Below are 18,974 nucleotides of genomic sequence, written 5' to 3' on the forward strand. Positions count from 1 at the left end.
CAGCTTTGTGGACCAGAAAGAGGGACGGGATGGTTCTGTGTGAGCAGCTGGGAAGTGTACATGCCGCTCACACAAATGTAGTACGTGTGCACACACTCATCCGCTACCAAACATAAATACCTGCCCTTTTTTACTGTCTATCTTTTTTGGCTTCTTATAGTTTCAAAATCTGCATACCAGATTGCAGGTGATTCTAAGGAGATTTAACTTTCTGCCCTTTTTGTTCTATCTCTGAAAATGCAGTAGCCCAGACAGTTGATTTTATATGTCTACCTGACATCAGACCTTCACAGAGGGGGGGGGGGAAACCACTGACAGTTTCATGTAACATTTTTTATGCTCCAAGGCAGTTCAGCCTTCCACACAGATACATATCCAATAAGTCTGTTGCTGTTGAAGACTGTGTCTTTCCAAATATAATCAATTTCCAACAAATCATAACAATCAGAAAGCAAAGCATGTGTAGGATGAAAGGAGTATGGGATTCTAAATAAGCCAAAGGGCAGCCCGAATTGGCTCCAAACCTTTTAAAAAAACCTTCAGCCTGGGAAGAAATACAATCATATATAAGTTCAGAAAAATAAGCATACCTACTTTGTAACTATTTCTGGGTGCCGTGCTAATTCCATGATAGTAAAAGATAATTGATTGGCAGTGGTCTCGTGACCTATGGAAAATAACAATTTATTAACTGAAAAAAAAAAGGTATAGCTTAAAAGTAATCAAATTATAAGAGTATTCCAACTTAAAACATTTACAGTGGAGCGACAACACTATTGCCAGGAATGGTTAGTTTATGTCATTAATAACACAATCTCTTACCCCAAAAATCATGCTAAAGTTTTGTTAAGAGTAAAAACTGACTCAAAGGCAAAGAACCACAACTACCCCTGACTCTTTAAAAATATAATTATACATGTCCAACTTTATAAATCAATATTTACTGAATGTGACTAGAGAAAATCCTGTTCTCCAAAGCACCTAAGGGTAGGACAAGAAGCAATGGATGGAAACTAATCAAGGACAGAAGCAACTTAGAACTAAAGAGAAATTTCCTGACAGTTAGAACAATTAATCGGTGGAATGACCTGCCTCCAGAAGTTGTGAATGCTCCAACACTGGAAGTTTTTAAGAAAAGATTGGATAGCCACTTGTCTGAGGTGGTGTAGGGTTTCCTGCCTAAGCAGGGAGTTGGACCTAGAAGACCTAAAAGGTCCTTTCCAACTATTCTATTCTATTCTATTCTATTCTATTCTATTCTATTCTATTCTATTCTATTCTATTCTATTCTATCTTATAATTCACTTTATTTTCCAGTATTTCAAAAATGTCTTTCTAATATTTTTGCATCTTTACTTTATTTATTTATTTATTTATTTATTTATTTATTTATTTATTTATTTATTTATTTATTTATTTATTTATTTATTTATTTTTATTTTATTTTTTTTGTTGTTCAAAAAGTTTTTATTGGTCAAAAAAGGTTTATACAAATACATATCAGGTATGGTAAATTTTCATTTTTCTTATACAAGATAAGAATTTTACTCAAATTTTTAACACATACAACAGCCATATGGCAAGCAGGTGACACGAAGTAGCTAAGTTTACAAATCTTACATACGCAATAAAGAAGGGTCAAGAATAAACAGAATATCATACAAAAGAGAATAAGGAAAACCAACACAATACCAAATATCTTTATCACTTCCTAGTTTTGGATCTCAGAACTCTGGGTTCAGCCTGACCCAACTCCAGGGCTGCAACAGTGGCAGCCGCCTCCCCCCCATGGGCTATAACCTCCCCTTCTTCAATTCCTGGGTCATCTGATTCCAGGAGGGCTTTGTGTTCCTCCACGAGGCCGTAGCCTCCGCAATTGTACTAATTTTTTCGTAATGCCCTCCCGAAAATCATCAATCCTCTGGCATCAGCCATCTGAAGCCTACTCCTTCTGGTACAATTTGCTTGACAAAAGTAATATTTCTTTCTCATTTCACGCACCTGTCTGGGAATCTGCCTCAGAATGGCTATCTCCTGCCCCTATAAGTCAGTGCCCCACTCCTATGTTTTCTAAGAATTTCATCTCGCCTCTTCTCACAAATTTGACATGAACCTCTCTGGGAACTGCATGCGTGCGTGCATATTGTGAATTAACTCTATAAACTCGATCCACATCCCAATTCATGAAATCAACACCTCTCCCAAGAAATTCTCCCAACAATTTAGTCACAACATCTCTCAAATCTTCTTGGTCCACTTCTTCCAAATTTTGAAACCTAAGGAAATAAGACATTTTATCCATCTGTAGTCCAAGCACAGCATTGCCTGTCGCCTCCTCTCTTTTCTGCACTGCCCGCATCTCACCCTCCAGACCTTCCACTTTCTGCTTGTTTTCTGCTGAGACTTGTTGAGTATCCTTTAAATCCTTTTGGATAGTCACAATTTCTGCTCTTATTTCCGTTTGACCTCTTTGCAAATCATCCCGTTTCTTGTCCATACTGGATAACTTCTCCAGAATTCTTCCATCTCTCCAGCAGTTGGTCTCTGACCTTTGCCATTTAAAAAAAAAAAATTCAAAATCCTCAGGCAAGCACAGTATCCTTGTAATTTCCTCCGGATCCACCAGGGGGCACTCACAGGAGCAACGAGGCCAGAGTACAGTTAGTCAACCAGGAAGCTGAAGGGAAGTGATGTCATCAAGATTCTCATAGTGAAGGCGGAAGCTGGACGCCACCACTGTTCCTCAGAGGAGGGGGCCTCAAACCTCCCTCCTAAATTTCTCCATCACCTCTTCTCCAGAGCTCCACAAAACCGTAATCTTCTTATTTTAAGTTCTCCTCTCTCCAGAATGACTCGTGCTCCTTCCAGCCGCAGGGGAGAAAACCCCCGCACTCCGGAGCACTCCACTGCCACCGATATCCCCTTCCCTTCTCCATTCCTCAATTCTTCTCCGTTCCCTGTTCACCACCAGGCTGCTGCAGTTATAAATCCAAAGCCCCGGTGTCACCAGGCACAGCGGCCCAGGCGACGACCAAAATAATGGCCGTGGCCCGTGGCCTCCGAACCCCGCCGAGCCTAGGACGCGCCAGCATCGGTCCCCCCAGTCCTGTATGTCGGCTGGGAGACCCCTGGCGAGCCGTCCGTGCGGCAGGTGTCCTTTTCGGAACACCTGGCCCCTGGGGGCCTCGGCGGCGGCCGGATTCAGGCACTGGAGGCAGGAGAAGCCTCCAGACGACCGTTGCCTCTGGACACCGGAAGTCGTCTCTATTTATTTATTTATTTATTTATTTATTTATTTATTTATTTATTTATTTATTTATTTATTTAGTCAAGCATATGTAAGGTTAAAGATATAAGTATAAACATGATTATGAATACATGAAATGGATAGGAATAAATAGGGACATTAGGACAGGGACGGTAGGTATGTTGGTGCGCTTATGCATACTCCTTATAGACCTCTTAGGAATGGGGTGAGGTCAACAGCAGACAGTCTAAGGGTAAAGTTTTGGGGGTTTGTAATTTGTCATTTGTAAACTCATCATTAATTTTTCTTTTATTTAATAAAATAAAAGAAATTTATTATTTTAATAAAAGATTTGACCCCAGTCAGTCATTACAGCTTTGATTAATTGAGGCTTCCACATTGCGCTTTCTACATAGTAAGATAGGGACATTGTGGAACAACTTAGTTGAACCTGTGCCACATGCAGCATTTCTGCTTACATTAAGGGTAGTACTGCTCTTTTGGCCACTATGTCACAATCCCAACCAAAGTCCAGTTTTACCCCAAGCATGCTCATATTATTTCAAGTTAATGCCTCTAATCAAAAGTCTACTTTGCAAACCAACTGCTGTCCATATTCCCACCAATTCATAAGTATATACAGTGTACTGGAATACACGTAGAAGACATTTTGTTTGTTAAATTGGAATAGCTGAAAATTAAAAAGGTGCTAGATTTACAAACCTGCCACAAAAAAGGTGACAAAGTTGTCTACCATAGTTTCATCATCAGATTCCTCCTGATCTGTCACAGACAAGAAAGAAAAGAAGAAAGCTACTAAAGGATATCAATACAAGTTCAGCAGCATTTAAAAATACAACACCTATTGGAAGCATCATTGGGCTACTCAAAGAAATATCAGATGAACAAAAGGGGAAGAAATATTAAAAGAATGCATAAAAACAGTTCTATTTATTATTCTAATTCCTATTATTCTAATTCCAGATGCAAAACACTTAAGCAGAAAATAATTCTCAAAATATTTTATAAAAATGCAATCTTATTAAATTTCATTTTGACATTTTTACTGATGGAAAAATTGGATTAAACTATACAATATAAATATACTGAAACAGTCATAAAAAGTTCATTTTAAGATTTTGAAAAATCTTCTAGTGAAGAAACTTGAACTTGACATACTATAGTGTTTTGCCTCTTGTAATTTTCTTGTTTGCATTATCATAATGACTTTATCTTTGATTAACTGAACTTTTGAAAATAAAGGACACTTCTTCTCTTCAAGTAGTTCTAAAATTAAAAGTTTTTATTAACTAATTTATAAAATCTTCATAAACATTTCTTTGGAAATTACTTTCAAGCTTCTAAAAGTAAACCAAGGTAGAAAAAACCGAGAGAGGTATCTGTGGTTTTGACATGCATTTATATCCAGAGGCAAAAACATTGCAGGGGGCAATGACATCTACATTTGATATAAAGTTGAAAAAGCAGTAAATATAAACAATTCCGCATTAAGCAAAACAGTAGATATCTCTATTCCCATGAATTTATGAAAAAGTGAGAAAGTATATAATAGGGTTTTTTTTCTTCCCCCTAGAGCAGTGGTAGTCAACCTGGTCCCTACCGCCCACTAATGGGCGTTCCAGCTTTCATGGTGGGAGGTAGGGGTTTTGTCCGATACTGAAGCACTTTCCTTTTTTTTAATTTAATGGACTTTTTAAAAAAATTTCATAGCATTATTTAAAAACATTTTCATTAGGTTTTCATAAAATTCCCCGTGACAATTTAAATTTCTGAAAATATACTATTTGTATCATCCGTGTGTAAGTTTAGTTCACGTTACGTAAGTAAAACTAAATGGCGCTATAGTGCGACTGTAAACAAAAGAGCCTCATCCCAGAATAGCTTGCGCATCTCCCCTCACACCACCCAGCTGTAACAGACAAGCAGAGCTGGTTGCTGGCACCCCCCCCCAAACCCAATCCACGATGCACGAGAGGCATGCGCAGATAACGATACATGGTGCATTACTGTGGAACCGGTGGGTGGTTAGAAAATTTTACTACTAACAGAGATACAAAAGTGGGCAGTAGGTATAAAAAGGTTGACTACCCCTGCCCTAGAGTCTGCTTTATATCAGCTGGTTTGCTTGTTTATGTGATCTCCCCATCATGCATTTTAAATTTTCTTTATAAACTTTCCTTTGGTTTGAACTTTTGTTGTTTGGCTCACTTAGAGAATTAAGCTGCTTTTCATGGATGTCAGGTTTTCTGCTACTGGTTAACTAATTGTTTTTTTAAAGAAGGAATTCTCACGGTATAATCCATCCATAAAATAGGTTTCTTTCAAAGAGGTATTATTTGGGAACCTGTGGCACAGCACCTGTAAGCTTCTAGAAGGTGAACCCAATGCACTGCGTCTTTCTTAGAAAATCAAAATTACTATAAAATGTGAATCTAATCAAAGTAACAAATGCATAGATATTAAGCTTCTTCTAGAAAACAACTGTCTACCTGCACTCTTCAATATCTGGGTGAGAATATCTAATGGGACAGGTTCTTCAGTCTGGATGGCCTTCCGCCTTTGTGTGATACATTCTTTTCCAGTGCGACGTAGGAATCTGAGACTTTCACGAACCTCCTGTACCTCTTTTCTATTTCTTGGCAGATACTAAGCAAATAACAAAAATCATCAAAAGAGGAAGAACATTCTTTAAGATTATTAAGAGACTGTCAGCATGAATTATGATTGCTAAAATCTAAATACATGATAGAATAGAATAGAATAGAATAGAATAGAATAGAATAGAATAGAATAGAATAGAATAGAATAGAATTTTTTATTGGCCAAGTGTGATTGGACAACAAGGAATTTGTCTTGGTGCATATGCTCTCAGTGTACATAAAAGAAAAGATACCCCCAGTTGTGCCTCCATAATTGCATAGAGCAGTGATTCCCAAACTGTGAGCCGCGGCTCCCCAGGGAGTCGCGCCACCGCCACAAGGGAGCCGCGAAGAAGCAGCGTCCGCTCCACACGCGGTGCCGCGAGATCCCAGACGCACAAAGCCGGACACGGACGCAGCGACCGGGACTCGCACACCGCAACTCGGGACAACTCCAAAAGCCAAGGGACCCCCGCGCAGCCGCCCCCACACCCCGGCGGGGCAGCCCCCAGCAGGCAGGAAGACGGCAGACGCCGACGACGGACCAAAGGAGAAGCGCGAGCTCCGGCCCCGCCCGCCCGCCTGAACCACAGCGCCCGCCCAGACCCGCCGCCTGACGAAGCAACGGCGCACCTCCCCTCCAGTCTGCCCGCGACGCCACTGGCCTCCCAGACCACCCGACACGCTGCCCAACATGGCCGCGCCACCACGCCGACGGCATCGGGAAAGAGGGCTGCGCGAAAATAGCAAAACCACCCGTTAGTTCCTCCCAGGTGAGCCAGGCTGGAGGCGAGAACAGCCACCTCCTCCACAAGGCGGAGACCCGAGGAACAAGGGGATCGCGAGAGGCCAAACTCCGAGACCAAGCAGGGACCCCACGCCTGGGAAAGTTCCACAGAGGCCGCCCCATCAAAGGAGACGGCGGCCCATCAGCAAAACATGAGTATGCCAAACACTTTGTAGAAACAGACTTTTTGATTAAACTCACATACCTATGTGATATCTTTGAAAAGTTGAATGTGTTGAATCTCTCTTTACAAGGAGGCAATATGCACATTTTAAAGTTAACAGAAAAGATTTCAGCTTTCAGAAAAAAATTCAGAAAAAAAGACAAAAATTAAAAAAAAAATCGGATGTACCTATTAAGGGAGCCGCGGAAAAAATCCGAAGTGTTATGGGAGCCGCAAACCGAAAAAGATTGGGAACCTCTGGCATAGAGTATCAGCTTCACCACTCAGCAAGGAACAGATGAAAACAACCTGCTCTAGCAAAACAGAGAACAATATTTTGTGGCTGCCACTGATGGAATTTCTGATTGGAGACTTATGGTATTTGCATTATGGACAAGTAAAAGCCAAAATATTGAGCGAAGGCCACATCTATATTTGACCAGAAACAGGACAGCTTTAAAGAGGGGAAGAGAAAAGTCTGTACTAACCTTGAAAAATGGATTTCGTTCCTTGCTCAACCCATTTATGACCATGGTAAAAGCATGAGGAAAAGGTGTTTGGTCACAGTGTAGAGTGTTTAGTTCCAGGCCAAATGCCACCTGATAATATTGAGGAAAATGAGCAGGATGAGACATCTTTGTTTATAGTTGCTTTGCTTCTGAGAATAGTAACTTTAGACAGCAAAAGCTCAATACAGTAATGTAAAACTCTGCAACTAAGCAAAGGATATAGAAAAACAAGCTCTATGTATAATATGGCATGCATTTTTGTAAAGTGTCTACCTTATCAGATGCTAGCTATTTGTAACCAATTGCAAAGCCACATTCAGATAAAACTACCTAGTGAGGTAAAACATGAATCTTCCCCAGCCCTTTGCTTTTTTGTGAAACGTATTAGCACAAAGCCCTTTTGATTATGGCCATGTGCTGGCATTTGCATTAGAGATATTTTCTTATTTTCCTGGGGAAAAAGGAATTCATTTGCCTTTGCAATGATGTCCATGGTCAACCGTCTGATCAGGTTCATCATATCCACTTCAGTCTCTCCATCTGCTTTTTCATTCAGCACTTTCATGAGGTCTTCGGCTTTGTCATTAAAGACCTCCATCAAACCAATCAAGTAACTGTGCAATGAAAGATACACTGCTTTCAAAGAGCTTTTCTTGTGTACATAAAGAAAAGATACCCCCAGTTGTGCCTCCATAATTGCATAGAGCAGTGATTCCCAAACTGTGAGCTCAGGGAGTCGCGCCACCGCCACAAGGGAGAAGAAGCAGCGTCGAGATCCCAGACGACAAAGCCGGACACGGACGCAGCGACGGGACTCGCACACCGCAACTCGGGACAACTCAAAGCCAAGGGACCCCGCAGCCGCACCACACCCCAGCGGGGCAGGCCACAGCAGGCAGGAAGGCGGCAGGCCGACGACGGACCAAAGGAGAAGCGCGAGCTCCGGCCCGCCCGCCCGCCTGAACCACAGCGCCCGCCCAGACCCGCCGCCTGGCGAAACAGCGGCGCACCTCCTCCAGTCTGCCCGCGACGCCACTGGCCTCCCAGACCACCCGACACGCTGCCCAACACGGCCGCGCCACCACGCCGACGGCATCGGGAAAGAGGGCTGCGCGAAAATAGCAAAACCACCCGTTAGTTCCTCCCAGGTGAGCCAGGCTGGAGGCGAGAACAGCCACCTCCTCCACAAGGCGGAGACCCGAGGGAACAAGGGGATCGCGAGAGGCCAAACTCCGAGACCAAGCAGGGACCCCACGCCTGGGAAAGTTCCACAGAGGCCGCTCCCATCAAAGGAGACGGCGCGTCCATCAGCAAAACATGAGTATGCCAAACACTTTGTAGAAACAGACTTTTTGATTAAACTCACATACCTATGTGATATCTTTGAAAAGTTGAATGTGTTGAATCTCTCTTTACAAGGAGGCAATATGCACATTTTAAAGTTAACAGAAAAGATTTCAGCTTTCAGAAAAAAATTCAGAAAAAAAGACAAAAATTAAAAAAAAAATCGGATGTACCTATTAAGGGAGCCACGGAAAAATCCGAAGTGTTATGGGAGCCGCAAACCGAAAAAGATTGGGAACCTCTGGCATAGAGTATCAGCTTCACCACTCAGCAAGGAACAGATGAAAACAACCTGCTCTAGCAAAACAGAGAACAATATTTTGTGGCTGCCACTGATGGAATTTCTGATTGGAGACTTATGGTATTTGCATTATGGACAAGTAAAAGCCAAAATATTGAGCGAAGGCCACATCTACATTTGACCAGAAACAGGACAGCTTTAAAGAGGGGAAGAGAAAAGTCTGTACTAACCTTGAAAAATGGATTTCGTTCCTTGCTCAACCCATTTATGACCATGGTAAAAGCATGAGGAAAAGGTGTTTGGTCACAGTGTAGAGTGTTTAGTTCCAGGCCAAATGCCACCTGATAATATTGAGGAAAATGAGCAGGATGAGACATCTTTGTTTATAGTTGCTTTGCTTCTGAGAATAGTAACTTTAGACAGCAAAAGCTCAATACAGTAATGTAAAACTCTGCAACTAAGCAAAGGATATAGAAAAACAAGCTCTATGTATAATATGGCATGCATTTTTGTAAACAGTGTCTACCTTATCAGATGCTAGCTATTTGTAACCAATTGCAAAGCCACATTCAGATAAAACTACCTAGTGAGGTAAAACATGAATCTTCCCCAGCCCTTTGCTTTTTTGTGAAACGTATTAGCACAAAGCCCTTTTGATTATGGCCATGTGCTGGCATTTGCATTAGAGATATTTTCTTATTTTCCTGGGGAAAAAGGAATTCATTTGCCTTTGCAATGATGTCCATGGTCAACCGTCTGATCAGGTTCATCATATCCACTTCAGTCTCTCCATCTGCTTTTTCATTCAGCACTTTCATGAGGTCTTCGGCTTTGTCATTAAAGACCTCCATCAAACCAATCAAGTAACTGTGCAATGAAAGATACACTGCTTTCAAAAGAGCTTTTTCTTGTGTACAGAAAGATAGATTTATAAATCAAGTCAAGAGAGACACTACAATACAACCCATTAGAAAAAATGTACACTATAATTACACATATACTCCAAAGGTGTTTTTGTCAAGAGGCAACTGGACTTTTTGGTTTTTCTTTGAAGATGTTTGGAAGAGCTGAGGAAGCTTCTTGAATAAGAAGTGAAATGTCTTCAAAGAAAAACAAGAAAGTCCAGTTACCTCTTGAAAAAAGCACCTTTGGGACAACCATGACCTGGATGACTGAGAATCTCCACAGACACATATATTGCAAGTTTACTTAATGAAGGACACAAGGATGTCCCGGTGTTCATTAAATAAACTAATAAACAAATATCTCCCATCTTATCTACCCTCCTACAACATTTATGTATCCTGAATATTCACATAGATTTAAACATCATACAGAAACAGAGGAATACAGTATGAGAATAAAAGAAATTTCGTCGCATAACCAGAATTATGTACCGTGATTAATTCTATTTGAAATGACATCTCTTAAAAAATATCAACGTATTCCAAGAATTTCCCCCCCCCTTACTTTCGACTGAATGCTGAATCCATAATTTTTCGCTGTTTGTGCCAATGATTATAGTCAAGATCGGTTACCAAGCCATTCCCTAAAAATCTGAAAAAGGAGAGGAAAAAATGATCTTGTACATAGTACTTTTCAGCCAGTTTCAATAACCTATTCTGCCCACAAAATCGTATTTGGGAGAAAAATGATGTGTCAAGGATTTTAATTTCTTCTTACATGCTGGCTTCCTCTCAGCATAATCTGGCAAACTAAATTTAACATTAAATGGAAACGTAGTAATAAGACCTCTGCTAATAATTGCAATTTGGCGGTAGTGGGTGTCAATGGAAATAATTTATTAAATTTGTATGCTGCTCAACTCTTAATGACCAAGGGTGGCTCACAACAATCAATCAAAGAAATTACAGTAACATAAATAAATAATGATAAAAGATCTTTATCTCAATTTATTTCATTTCAAGTCAGGAACAGAATGAATCTGGATGGACAATGCATGCTAAGTTTCACTGGAAATTTTTTTTTTTATTATTTGAATTTATATCCCACCCTTCTCCGAAGACTCAGGGCAGCTTACATTGTGTAAGGCAATAGTCTCATCCATTTGTATATTATATACAAAGTCATCTTGTATTGCCCCCCCAACAATCTGGGTCCTCATTTTACCTACCTTATAAAGGATGGAAGGCTGAGTCAACCTTGTGCCTGGTGGGACTCGAGCCTGCAGTAATTGTAATTGCAGGCAGCTGTGTGTTAATAACAGACTGCATTAGCCTGTTGAGCCACTTCCCAGCCCTTGGATTCAAGAGGTGAATCCATTTTATTGAGTCAACAGAAATTATTTCACAATTTTGAATGCTGCTGACTATGACAATCTTCTATAGTGCCTTACTGATCTAATATTTAGAGGTCTTAGTCTGCCTGCTCAGGGCCTTGTTTCACCTTATTGTTGGGAGAAATTTCCCAGTTAAACCAGCACTGCAGAGTTTGTTTTTCATCAATATACCATACTTCACTAATTCACACTGAGATTGGATAGTAAAATAATTTTCATCAACGACTTTTACTATAGGTGAAATATATTTCCAAGCAATCTTGGAAATTAGAAGGTTTTCCTGATCAATCATTAATGCATTTTCATATGTCATATATAATTTTGCTTTAGCTTACCTTACACCAAACACATTGCAAAGTCGGCTATATACCCTTGGGTCCTTTGAATACTGTGGTGACATCAAGTATTCCTAAAATTAAATTCCTCTGATAAGTCCTTTACTGAGTATGTTTAATGTTGTCATATTAATCTTTACAATAAATTTTTGGAAAGTATACAAAAATTTAAGGAGCACTGGGAGCCCTTTTTGTTGTCTCAGTTTTGGATATAGTGTGTACACACACACACACACATAATCATCTTCTTTTAACCACCCCATAATCCCTTGCAGGGTGGAGTCTGGCCAACAAAATGGAGTTAGCAGAGTGTTTACTGTCCAGATGCCCTTCCTGTTGCCAATGCGGAATTTTATTCAGGAGATATATTCTCATTGTATCTAGAGAGAGAAATATCTGCCTTTACCTAGGATTGAACTCACAGCCACCTGATTGTGAGGCGAGAGCTCTACCACTAGGCCATTGCACGCACACACACTCACAGACACACACACACAGAGTCAGAGTTCTAAGTAACATCCCCATAAAATCAAACTCCAAGGCTTGCGATTCTTCAAACTCCGAGGCTTCTAATTCCTCTAACTTTTATTAGAGATGTCATATTGGCACATCTGGGAAAACCCGAATCTTAGAGCTTCCGGATTTTTCTCACTCAAAAGAAAGTTCAAGACCTTGCCCACTTCTCCCACATGTCCACCACTGCTCCAATCAGTTCCTTCACGTACAGAAGACAACCTCCACTTTCTTCTCTGCACAGCTGTCAGACACCATGGCCTTGAACTTCTTTGCAAAGTTTTGTTATGGCTAATTCTACTTCACTCATGCAATCCCCCTGTTGTGGTCAGTCAGCAACCTACGGAGCTGGCAACGGAGTCAGACAGCGATGAGGCTGCGGTGAGGCCAGGCCCATCGGGAAGTGATTTGCGGACTCAAGAGCCTCCAGAGACTGATAGTGGTGAGGCAGAGGAACAGAAGGAGCCTGTTCCCAATGCACGCATGAGAAGAGCTGCCAGAAGGCAAGAGCAGCTCAAGCAGAGAGGACAACTCGGGCGTAGGGTCAAGAGATGATTGGGCCCTCCCATAAGGCTTAAAACAGACCAGCACCAGTGTTTCAGCTTTGCCGGAAAACAACGTTGTAGCTGCGCCTTCTGCTTCGTGTACGTTTTTGTTTTTGTGGCTTCTGGACATTTGCCAGGAAGGGCCTTTGGCAGTTTGCCTAATTGGACTGAGGTTTGTGAGATAACTGAAGAATTTAGATTTTGGAGCATTTGTTTTACTTGGAGTTGAACGACGCTGGAAATGAAGTAATTCCCAGCTATTTGAAAAGTTTATTTTTCCACGTTCTAAGTTTATTACTACCTACTTAGGTCACAACACCCCCCACCCAACTTCCCACAGTAGGATTGTGGCAGGTCTGGATCCTGAAGGCATCAAGGTAATTTGGCTTGCAGGCATCACACACACACACACACACACACATCCCTCTCAAATCCTCATGCACCCTTCCCAACCAGTGCCTCTCATGCACTCACCTTCCCTCACACTTTCCCCAACCCACACCCGCAAACCCTGAGCCTTCGTTGCATCTTTACAGACTGCCCTCTATCCTCCTCAACCCTTTCGGTCTCTCCCTCACACCCTTGCACAGCCTCCCTCACCCGCACTGCCTTTGGTTGTGAGAAGCTGTCAGGAATTGCCTCGCCTACCTTCAGATTCAATTAACAATTATAACTCTGACTGCAGAGTACTTATGCCTGTCATACCAGTTTTGAAACAAACTGCAAAAGAATGTACAACTTTCACATACCTTCACTCCTTCAGGACTTAATATTATTAATGAGATTCTATGAAAAGCATTAAAACGTACAACTGGTCCATATTCCTCAGCCCTATGAAAGCAAAAATGTTAGTTAGCTAAAAAATTTTTAGCATTTATATATTTATAAATCAGTGGTGAAATCCAAATATTTTTACTACCGGTTCTGTGGGCATGGCTTGGTGGGTGTGGTATGGCTTGGTGGGCATGGTATGGCTTGGTGGGCATGGCAGGGGAAGGATACTGCAAAATCTCCATTCCCACCCCACTCCACAGAAAGAATGCTGCAAAATCCCCATTCCCTCCCCACTCCTGGGAGAAGGATATTGTAAAATCTCCATTCCCACCCCACTCTGGGGCCAGCCAGAGGAGGTGTTTGCCAGTTCTCTGAACTACTCAAAATTTCCACAACCGGTTCTCTGAACTGCTCAAAATTTCCGCTACCAATTCTCTAGAACCTGTCAGAACCTGCTGGATTTCACCCCTGTTATAAATCCTGAATCACTAAATTATATCACATTCAAGTATTGTTTCTTTAAGGATGATCATTTCTTTAAGGATATTTTTTATTTTACCAGCCCAAACTGGTAGTCCTCGACTTACGTCTACAACTGAGGCCAAAATGTCCATTGTTAAGCAATACAGTTGTTAAGTGAATTTTGCTCCATTTTACGACCTTTCTTTCTACAATTGTTAACTGAATCACTAAAGTGATTAATTTGGTATCATGGATGTTAAGTGAATCTGGCTTCCCTATTGATTTTGCTTGTCAGAAGGTCACAAAAGTTGATCACATGACCCCAGGACACTGCAACCATCATAAATATAAGTAGCCAAGTGTCTGAGTTTTGATCACATGACCATCAGGATGCTGCAACGGTTGTGTGAAAAACAGTCATAAGTCACTTTTTTCAGTGCAGTTGTAACTTCAAATGGTCACTAAATGAACTGTTGTAAATTGAGGACTACCTGTATTTCATTTTATCAAAAGATTATTGATTATGGTTTTTCTAAATTACTATTTTTATAAATGTAGGTTTAAAATACTTAACAAATCTAAATGGAGGCTTAGAACTCAAAATACAGATAATTGAGATCTATGAAGAAGCAGCATAGATCTCGATTACTATAATTCAAAATAATTACTTTCATGTGATGTGATTTTTTTAAAAAAAACTTACCACTTCAGAAAGAGATCATGTATCAGTTCCTTGTTTTTCAACATTCTCCAGAGGGTTGGCAAGTGGCCAAAGAAAAAACTGTAATATATTTGGGGTGGGGGAAACCAGGGTTTCAAATGTGCATATTACAATCCAAAAAGAAAATATCGCAAGAAAAGGAAGGACAGAAATAAAGCTATAACAAGGCAGGCATGGTACAATTTTTTGCAGAAAAAGATGGAATTGCAGGCAAGCAGATTTACATGGGGAGGAACCTCAGGAAAAAGAATGTAGAAAAATGCAAACAATAAAGCTCATGTTGGAGCACATGAAGATGCAGGCCAGCCCCAGAAGTCAAAAAAGAATACAATAAACAGATTCTGTCACCAGACAATGGTACTTAATAGGTAACTAGATTTGCTAAAGAGATGGATTCAAATCAGTTCCTAAAATATGCTGCTTTTGAATCACTTCATAGTCTAACGATACAAATTGGGGTGGCTCTTGCTTTATGGACCACCAGTTCCAGCTCCAACAAATTCCTTGCTGCTTGAATTTAAAAAGAACACTCAACTATCAGATTTGTCTGGCCAGGTCCATGCCATGGCGTTTTAAACTAAGAACCTACCATATGGCTTCTGGAAGTTGTTTCTGACCAGAAGAGTAAAAGGTGAAATAGAAGCTTATTTCAGGGGGAAAAAATCCAGTGGGTTACAGTGAAAGCTCCCAAACAAAAAAAGTGATAAAAAGTAAGTATCAAACTCCGATTGTCTTATTTCTCCTTAATGGATTTTCCTAATGCATCGAGAAAAATATAGAATTGGTAGAAAAATACAAGAGACTTTCAAATGGGAAATACTGGTGTAGCAGTGAGCTGTGGTATGGATTAAGCATGTTTGTTGTAAATCCCAGTTGTTGGATTCACACATTATACTATGCCACAGGGATTAGTTTACGAATTCCCAAGGACTAGACCAAGCAAAACCAAACAAATGGCTTAGTGCAGGAGTCTCCAACCTTGGTCCCTTTAAGACTTGTGGACTTCAACTCCCAGAGTCCCTCAGCCAGCAAAGCTGGCTGAGGAACTCTGGGAGTTGCAGTCCTCAAGTCTTAAAGGGACTAAGGTTGGAGACTCCTGGCTTAGTGGACTTTCTTTTCTTTATTTCCATACTTCGCTAACCTAAGAACCTGCCTGATTTTATCATGGAATGCCTTGGGAACTTATGGCTTCAACTACCCGGGGAAGGGGGCGGGTTGTAGGATTGGCGTCTGGCAGAAAACAACCCTGCTCAGAAAGTATCAAGGGCCCCTCTGAATTTTCAGCGATCGACGTGATATATAGCGCGCAACTCTTGAATTACAGCAGCCGACTACGGGCTGTCAGCCAGCCGATCCACCGTGGTGGGGTGAGAGTCCGCCTTCCCGAGCTCGTACACGGAGAAGCAAATTTCAAAGCCTTGAAATTTGTTCAGGGGGCTGAGCGAGTTATCAACCCTGCCGTCCGCAGCTGCTCTTACCTCGCCCTTGGGGCGCCGGGGATGTAATCGTATTTTACATGAACTACTTTAATGTAGCAACAGTAGAGGCCCAACATCAAAAGGGGCACAGCCAGCAGCAGTTGCCAAAAGCTCCACATCGCTTCCATCATAAGACAGCGAATGCAAAGTGAGACAAGCGCGCTAGCTCAACCTGCAGCGGTTTGTCTTTTTCCCTGGAAGGGAGCTCTGTGGGACGGGAGATCTTATATAATGTCACGTGGTCTTAACACCTAAAGGGGAGGAATCAGTCGATTTCATAGTCTACTCTATCCTTTTAAAGCAGTATTACTCAACCTTACAGACTTTAAAATTGCGTGGACTTCAACTCCCGGAATTCCGCCGCCCGTCTGGCTGACTTGCGGAATTCTGGGAGTTGAAGTCCGACAGGCTTAAAGTTGCCAAGGTTGGAGATCCCTGCTTTAAAGCAGCGGTCTCCAACCTTGGTCCCTTTAAGACTTGTGGACTTCAACTCCCAGAATTCCACAAGTCTTAAAGGGACCAAGGTTGGAGATTCCTGCTTTAAACTATCCGTGCCTGTTGTCGGCGTAGTCATTGGCGTGGCCCAGCACAGACGTCCCACTGGATGACATCATCGCAGCTGCCAATTACCGCTCCCGAATAAAGTAGAACGGTTTTGTGCCCTTTTTGCTCCTTGCGTCTCTCCTGGTTTTCGTGTTTTACTGCAGCTATATAAACACCAATCACGTGAGCCATGATCATATCGCCTGTGCTTCAGGCCAGGTAACAGAAGTTGCGGTGCAAATTCTGCAGAGCAGTGTGTTTGGGGGTTTTTTGGTTGTTTTTTTTTATGAGAATTGGTATACATTTTTTTTACAGTTCTTGCAATCAATTTATAGAGCTTTCCATTTTTATTTTCTATAGTTATCTTTTCCTCTAAGAATTCCTTGTTATAGACTCCCTTTTTCCTTACCTCCTACAATTCCACGGAAACTTTAAAGAGTTGCTATGATTTTGATGGAAGGTAAAAAAATCAATTATGCTTTCCATTTGCTGCTATTCCAAGTACTATTCCATTCCCTAAAGAAACAAAAACACTCATTTTGGAACGAGTTAAGTAGCAGATGGTAACAAATTATTTACAAAATTTTATTAACTGAAGTTGCACAAAGCAATGACCTGTTCATTTTCATGTTGCAAATAATTATATTGGGGATGAATGGATGGATAGCTTAATCTTTCATGAATATGCTACAGCTGTTGTCATGGTATTGTGATAACAAATTCTGCCAGTTAATTAAGTACTTTGCAAAATAAGCTGCAGTAGTCCTGATTCTCCTGCCATTCAGTTTCATTGGATAATCCTAAATTCTAGTATTGTGAGGAAGATGGGAAAAGGTACCTCTCTACCTTTTCTATAACATTCACCTTTATTGAAGAAACGTCCCAAATTCATTACTTTAAATGTAGGCAATTCAACTCCGCTATTAGAATTATTCTAGTGTTGAATTTTTAAAAATGACATACTTGATTTAGTCTCATCAGTAGAAATGAGATGCATTCCAGAAAGTCCTTTCCATTTTTAGATACGGTATCTGCTTTCTGAACCCTGAATATTTTCTGTAAGATGCCCTCCATAACCTCAGTGGAGCAGAGATAATAATAATAATTTATAATAATAATAATAATAATTTAATTTTTATACCGCCCTTCTCCCGAAAGACTCAGGGCAGTGAACAGGCAAATAAAATAATACAATACTTTTCAATAAAAAACACTATTTAAAAAACTTACTCCAATAGCCTAAATTTAAAATACAATACAAAATATAAAATAAACCCCAATAAAATCCATGTTTAAAAACCCTATTAAGCCAGTCCTGCTCGGAAGAATAGATATGTTTTAAGCTCGCGGCGAAAGGTCCGGAGGTCAGGAAGTTGTCGAAGTCCTGGGGGAAGCTCATTCCAGAGGGTAGGTGCCCCCACAGAGAAGGCTCTCCCCCTGGGGGTCGCCAGCCTACACTGTTTGGCTGACGGCACCCTGAGGAGGCCCTCTCTATGGGAGCGTACCGGCCGGTGGGAGGCATGTGGTAACAGAAGGCGGTCCCGAAGATATCCCGGTCCTATGCCATGGAGCGCTTTAAAGGTGGTAACCAACACCTTGAAGTGCACTCGGAAAACCACAGGTAGCCAGTGCAGCCTGCGCAGGATCGGTGTTATATGGGAGCCACGAGTGGCTCCCTCTATCACCCGCGCGGCTGCATTCTGAACTAACTGAAGTCTCCGGGTGCACCTCAAGGGGAGCCCCATGTAGAGAGCGTTACAGTAGTCCAGGCGAGAAGTGACGAGGGCGTGAGTGACCGTGCATAAGGCATCCCGGTCTAGAAAGGGGCGCAACTGGCGGACCAGGCGAACCTGGTAAAAAGCTCTCCTGGAGACGGTCGCCAAATGATCTTCAAAAGACAACCGTCCATCCAGGAGAACCCCCAGATTACGCACCCTCTCCATTGGGGCCAATGATTCGCCTCCAACAGTCAGCCGCGGTTGCAGCTGACTGTACCGGGATGCCGGCATCCACAGCCACTCAGTCTTGGAGGGGTTGAGCTTGAGCCTGTTTCTCCCCATCCAGACCCGTACGGCCTCCACACACCGAGACAACACTTCAACAGCTACATTGGGGTGGTCAGGGGTGGAAATGTACAGCTGGGTGTCATCCGCGTACAGTTGATAACTCACCCCAAAACCACTGATGACCTCGCCCAGCGGCTTCATGTAGATGTTGGACAGGAGGCGAGAGAACCGACCCCTGTGGCACCCCACAAAGGAGGCGCCTCGAGGTCGACCTCTGCCCCCCTGCCAACACCGTCTGCGATCGGTCGGAGAGATAGGATGAGAACCACCGAAACACGGTGCCTCCC

The 18,974-nt window shown here is 41.9% G+C and overlaps 1 protein-coding gene across 1 annotated transcript in view; it reads right to left on the reverse strand.

Moving 5' to 3' along the window:
- LOC131187907 (cholesterol 24-hydroxylase) overlaps positions 1-16,323 on the reverse strand; it is a 31,654-nt gene extending 15,331 nt beyond the window's left edge. The window contains exons 1-10 of the mRNA XM_058162679.1: positions 16,079-16,323; positions 14,583-14,660; positions 13,393-13,474; positions 11,586-11,659; positions 10,422-10,508; positions 9,680-9,818; positions 9,182-9,292; positions 5,758-5,914; positions 3,971-4,030; positions 595-667 (exon numbers count right to left, since the gene is read on the reverse strand). Of these exons, the coding sequence (XP_058018662.1) occupies positions 595-667; positions 3,971-4,030; positions 5,758-5,914; positions 9,182-9,292; positions 9,680-9,818; positions 10,422-10,508; positions 11,586-11,659; positions 13,393-13,474; positions 14,583-14,660; positions 16,079-16,209 (992 nt within the window). The 5' untranslated portion in view covers positions 16,210-16,323. The remainder of the gene's footprint in view (positions 1-594; positions 668-3,970; positions 4,031-5,757; positions 5,915-9,181; positions 9,293-9,679; positions 9,819-10,421; positions 10,509-11,585; positions 11,660-13,392; positions 13,475-14,582; positions 14,661-16,078) is intronic.
- Between the last annotated feature and the right edge of the window lie 2,651 nt (positions 16,324-18,974).

This window comes from Ahaetulla prasina, chromosome 1, assembly GCF_028640845.1.
Source record: "Ahaetulla prasina isolate Xishuangbanna chromosome 1, ASM2864084v1, whole genome shotgun sequence".
NCBI classification, from domain to species: Eukaryota; Metazoa; Chordata; class Lepidosauria; order Squamata; family Colubridae; genus Ahaetulla; species Ahaetulla prasina.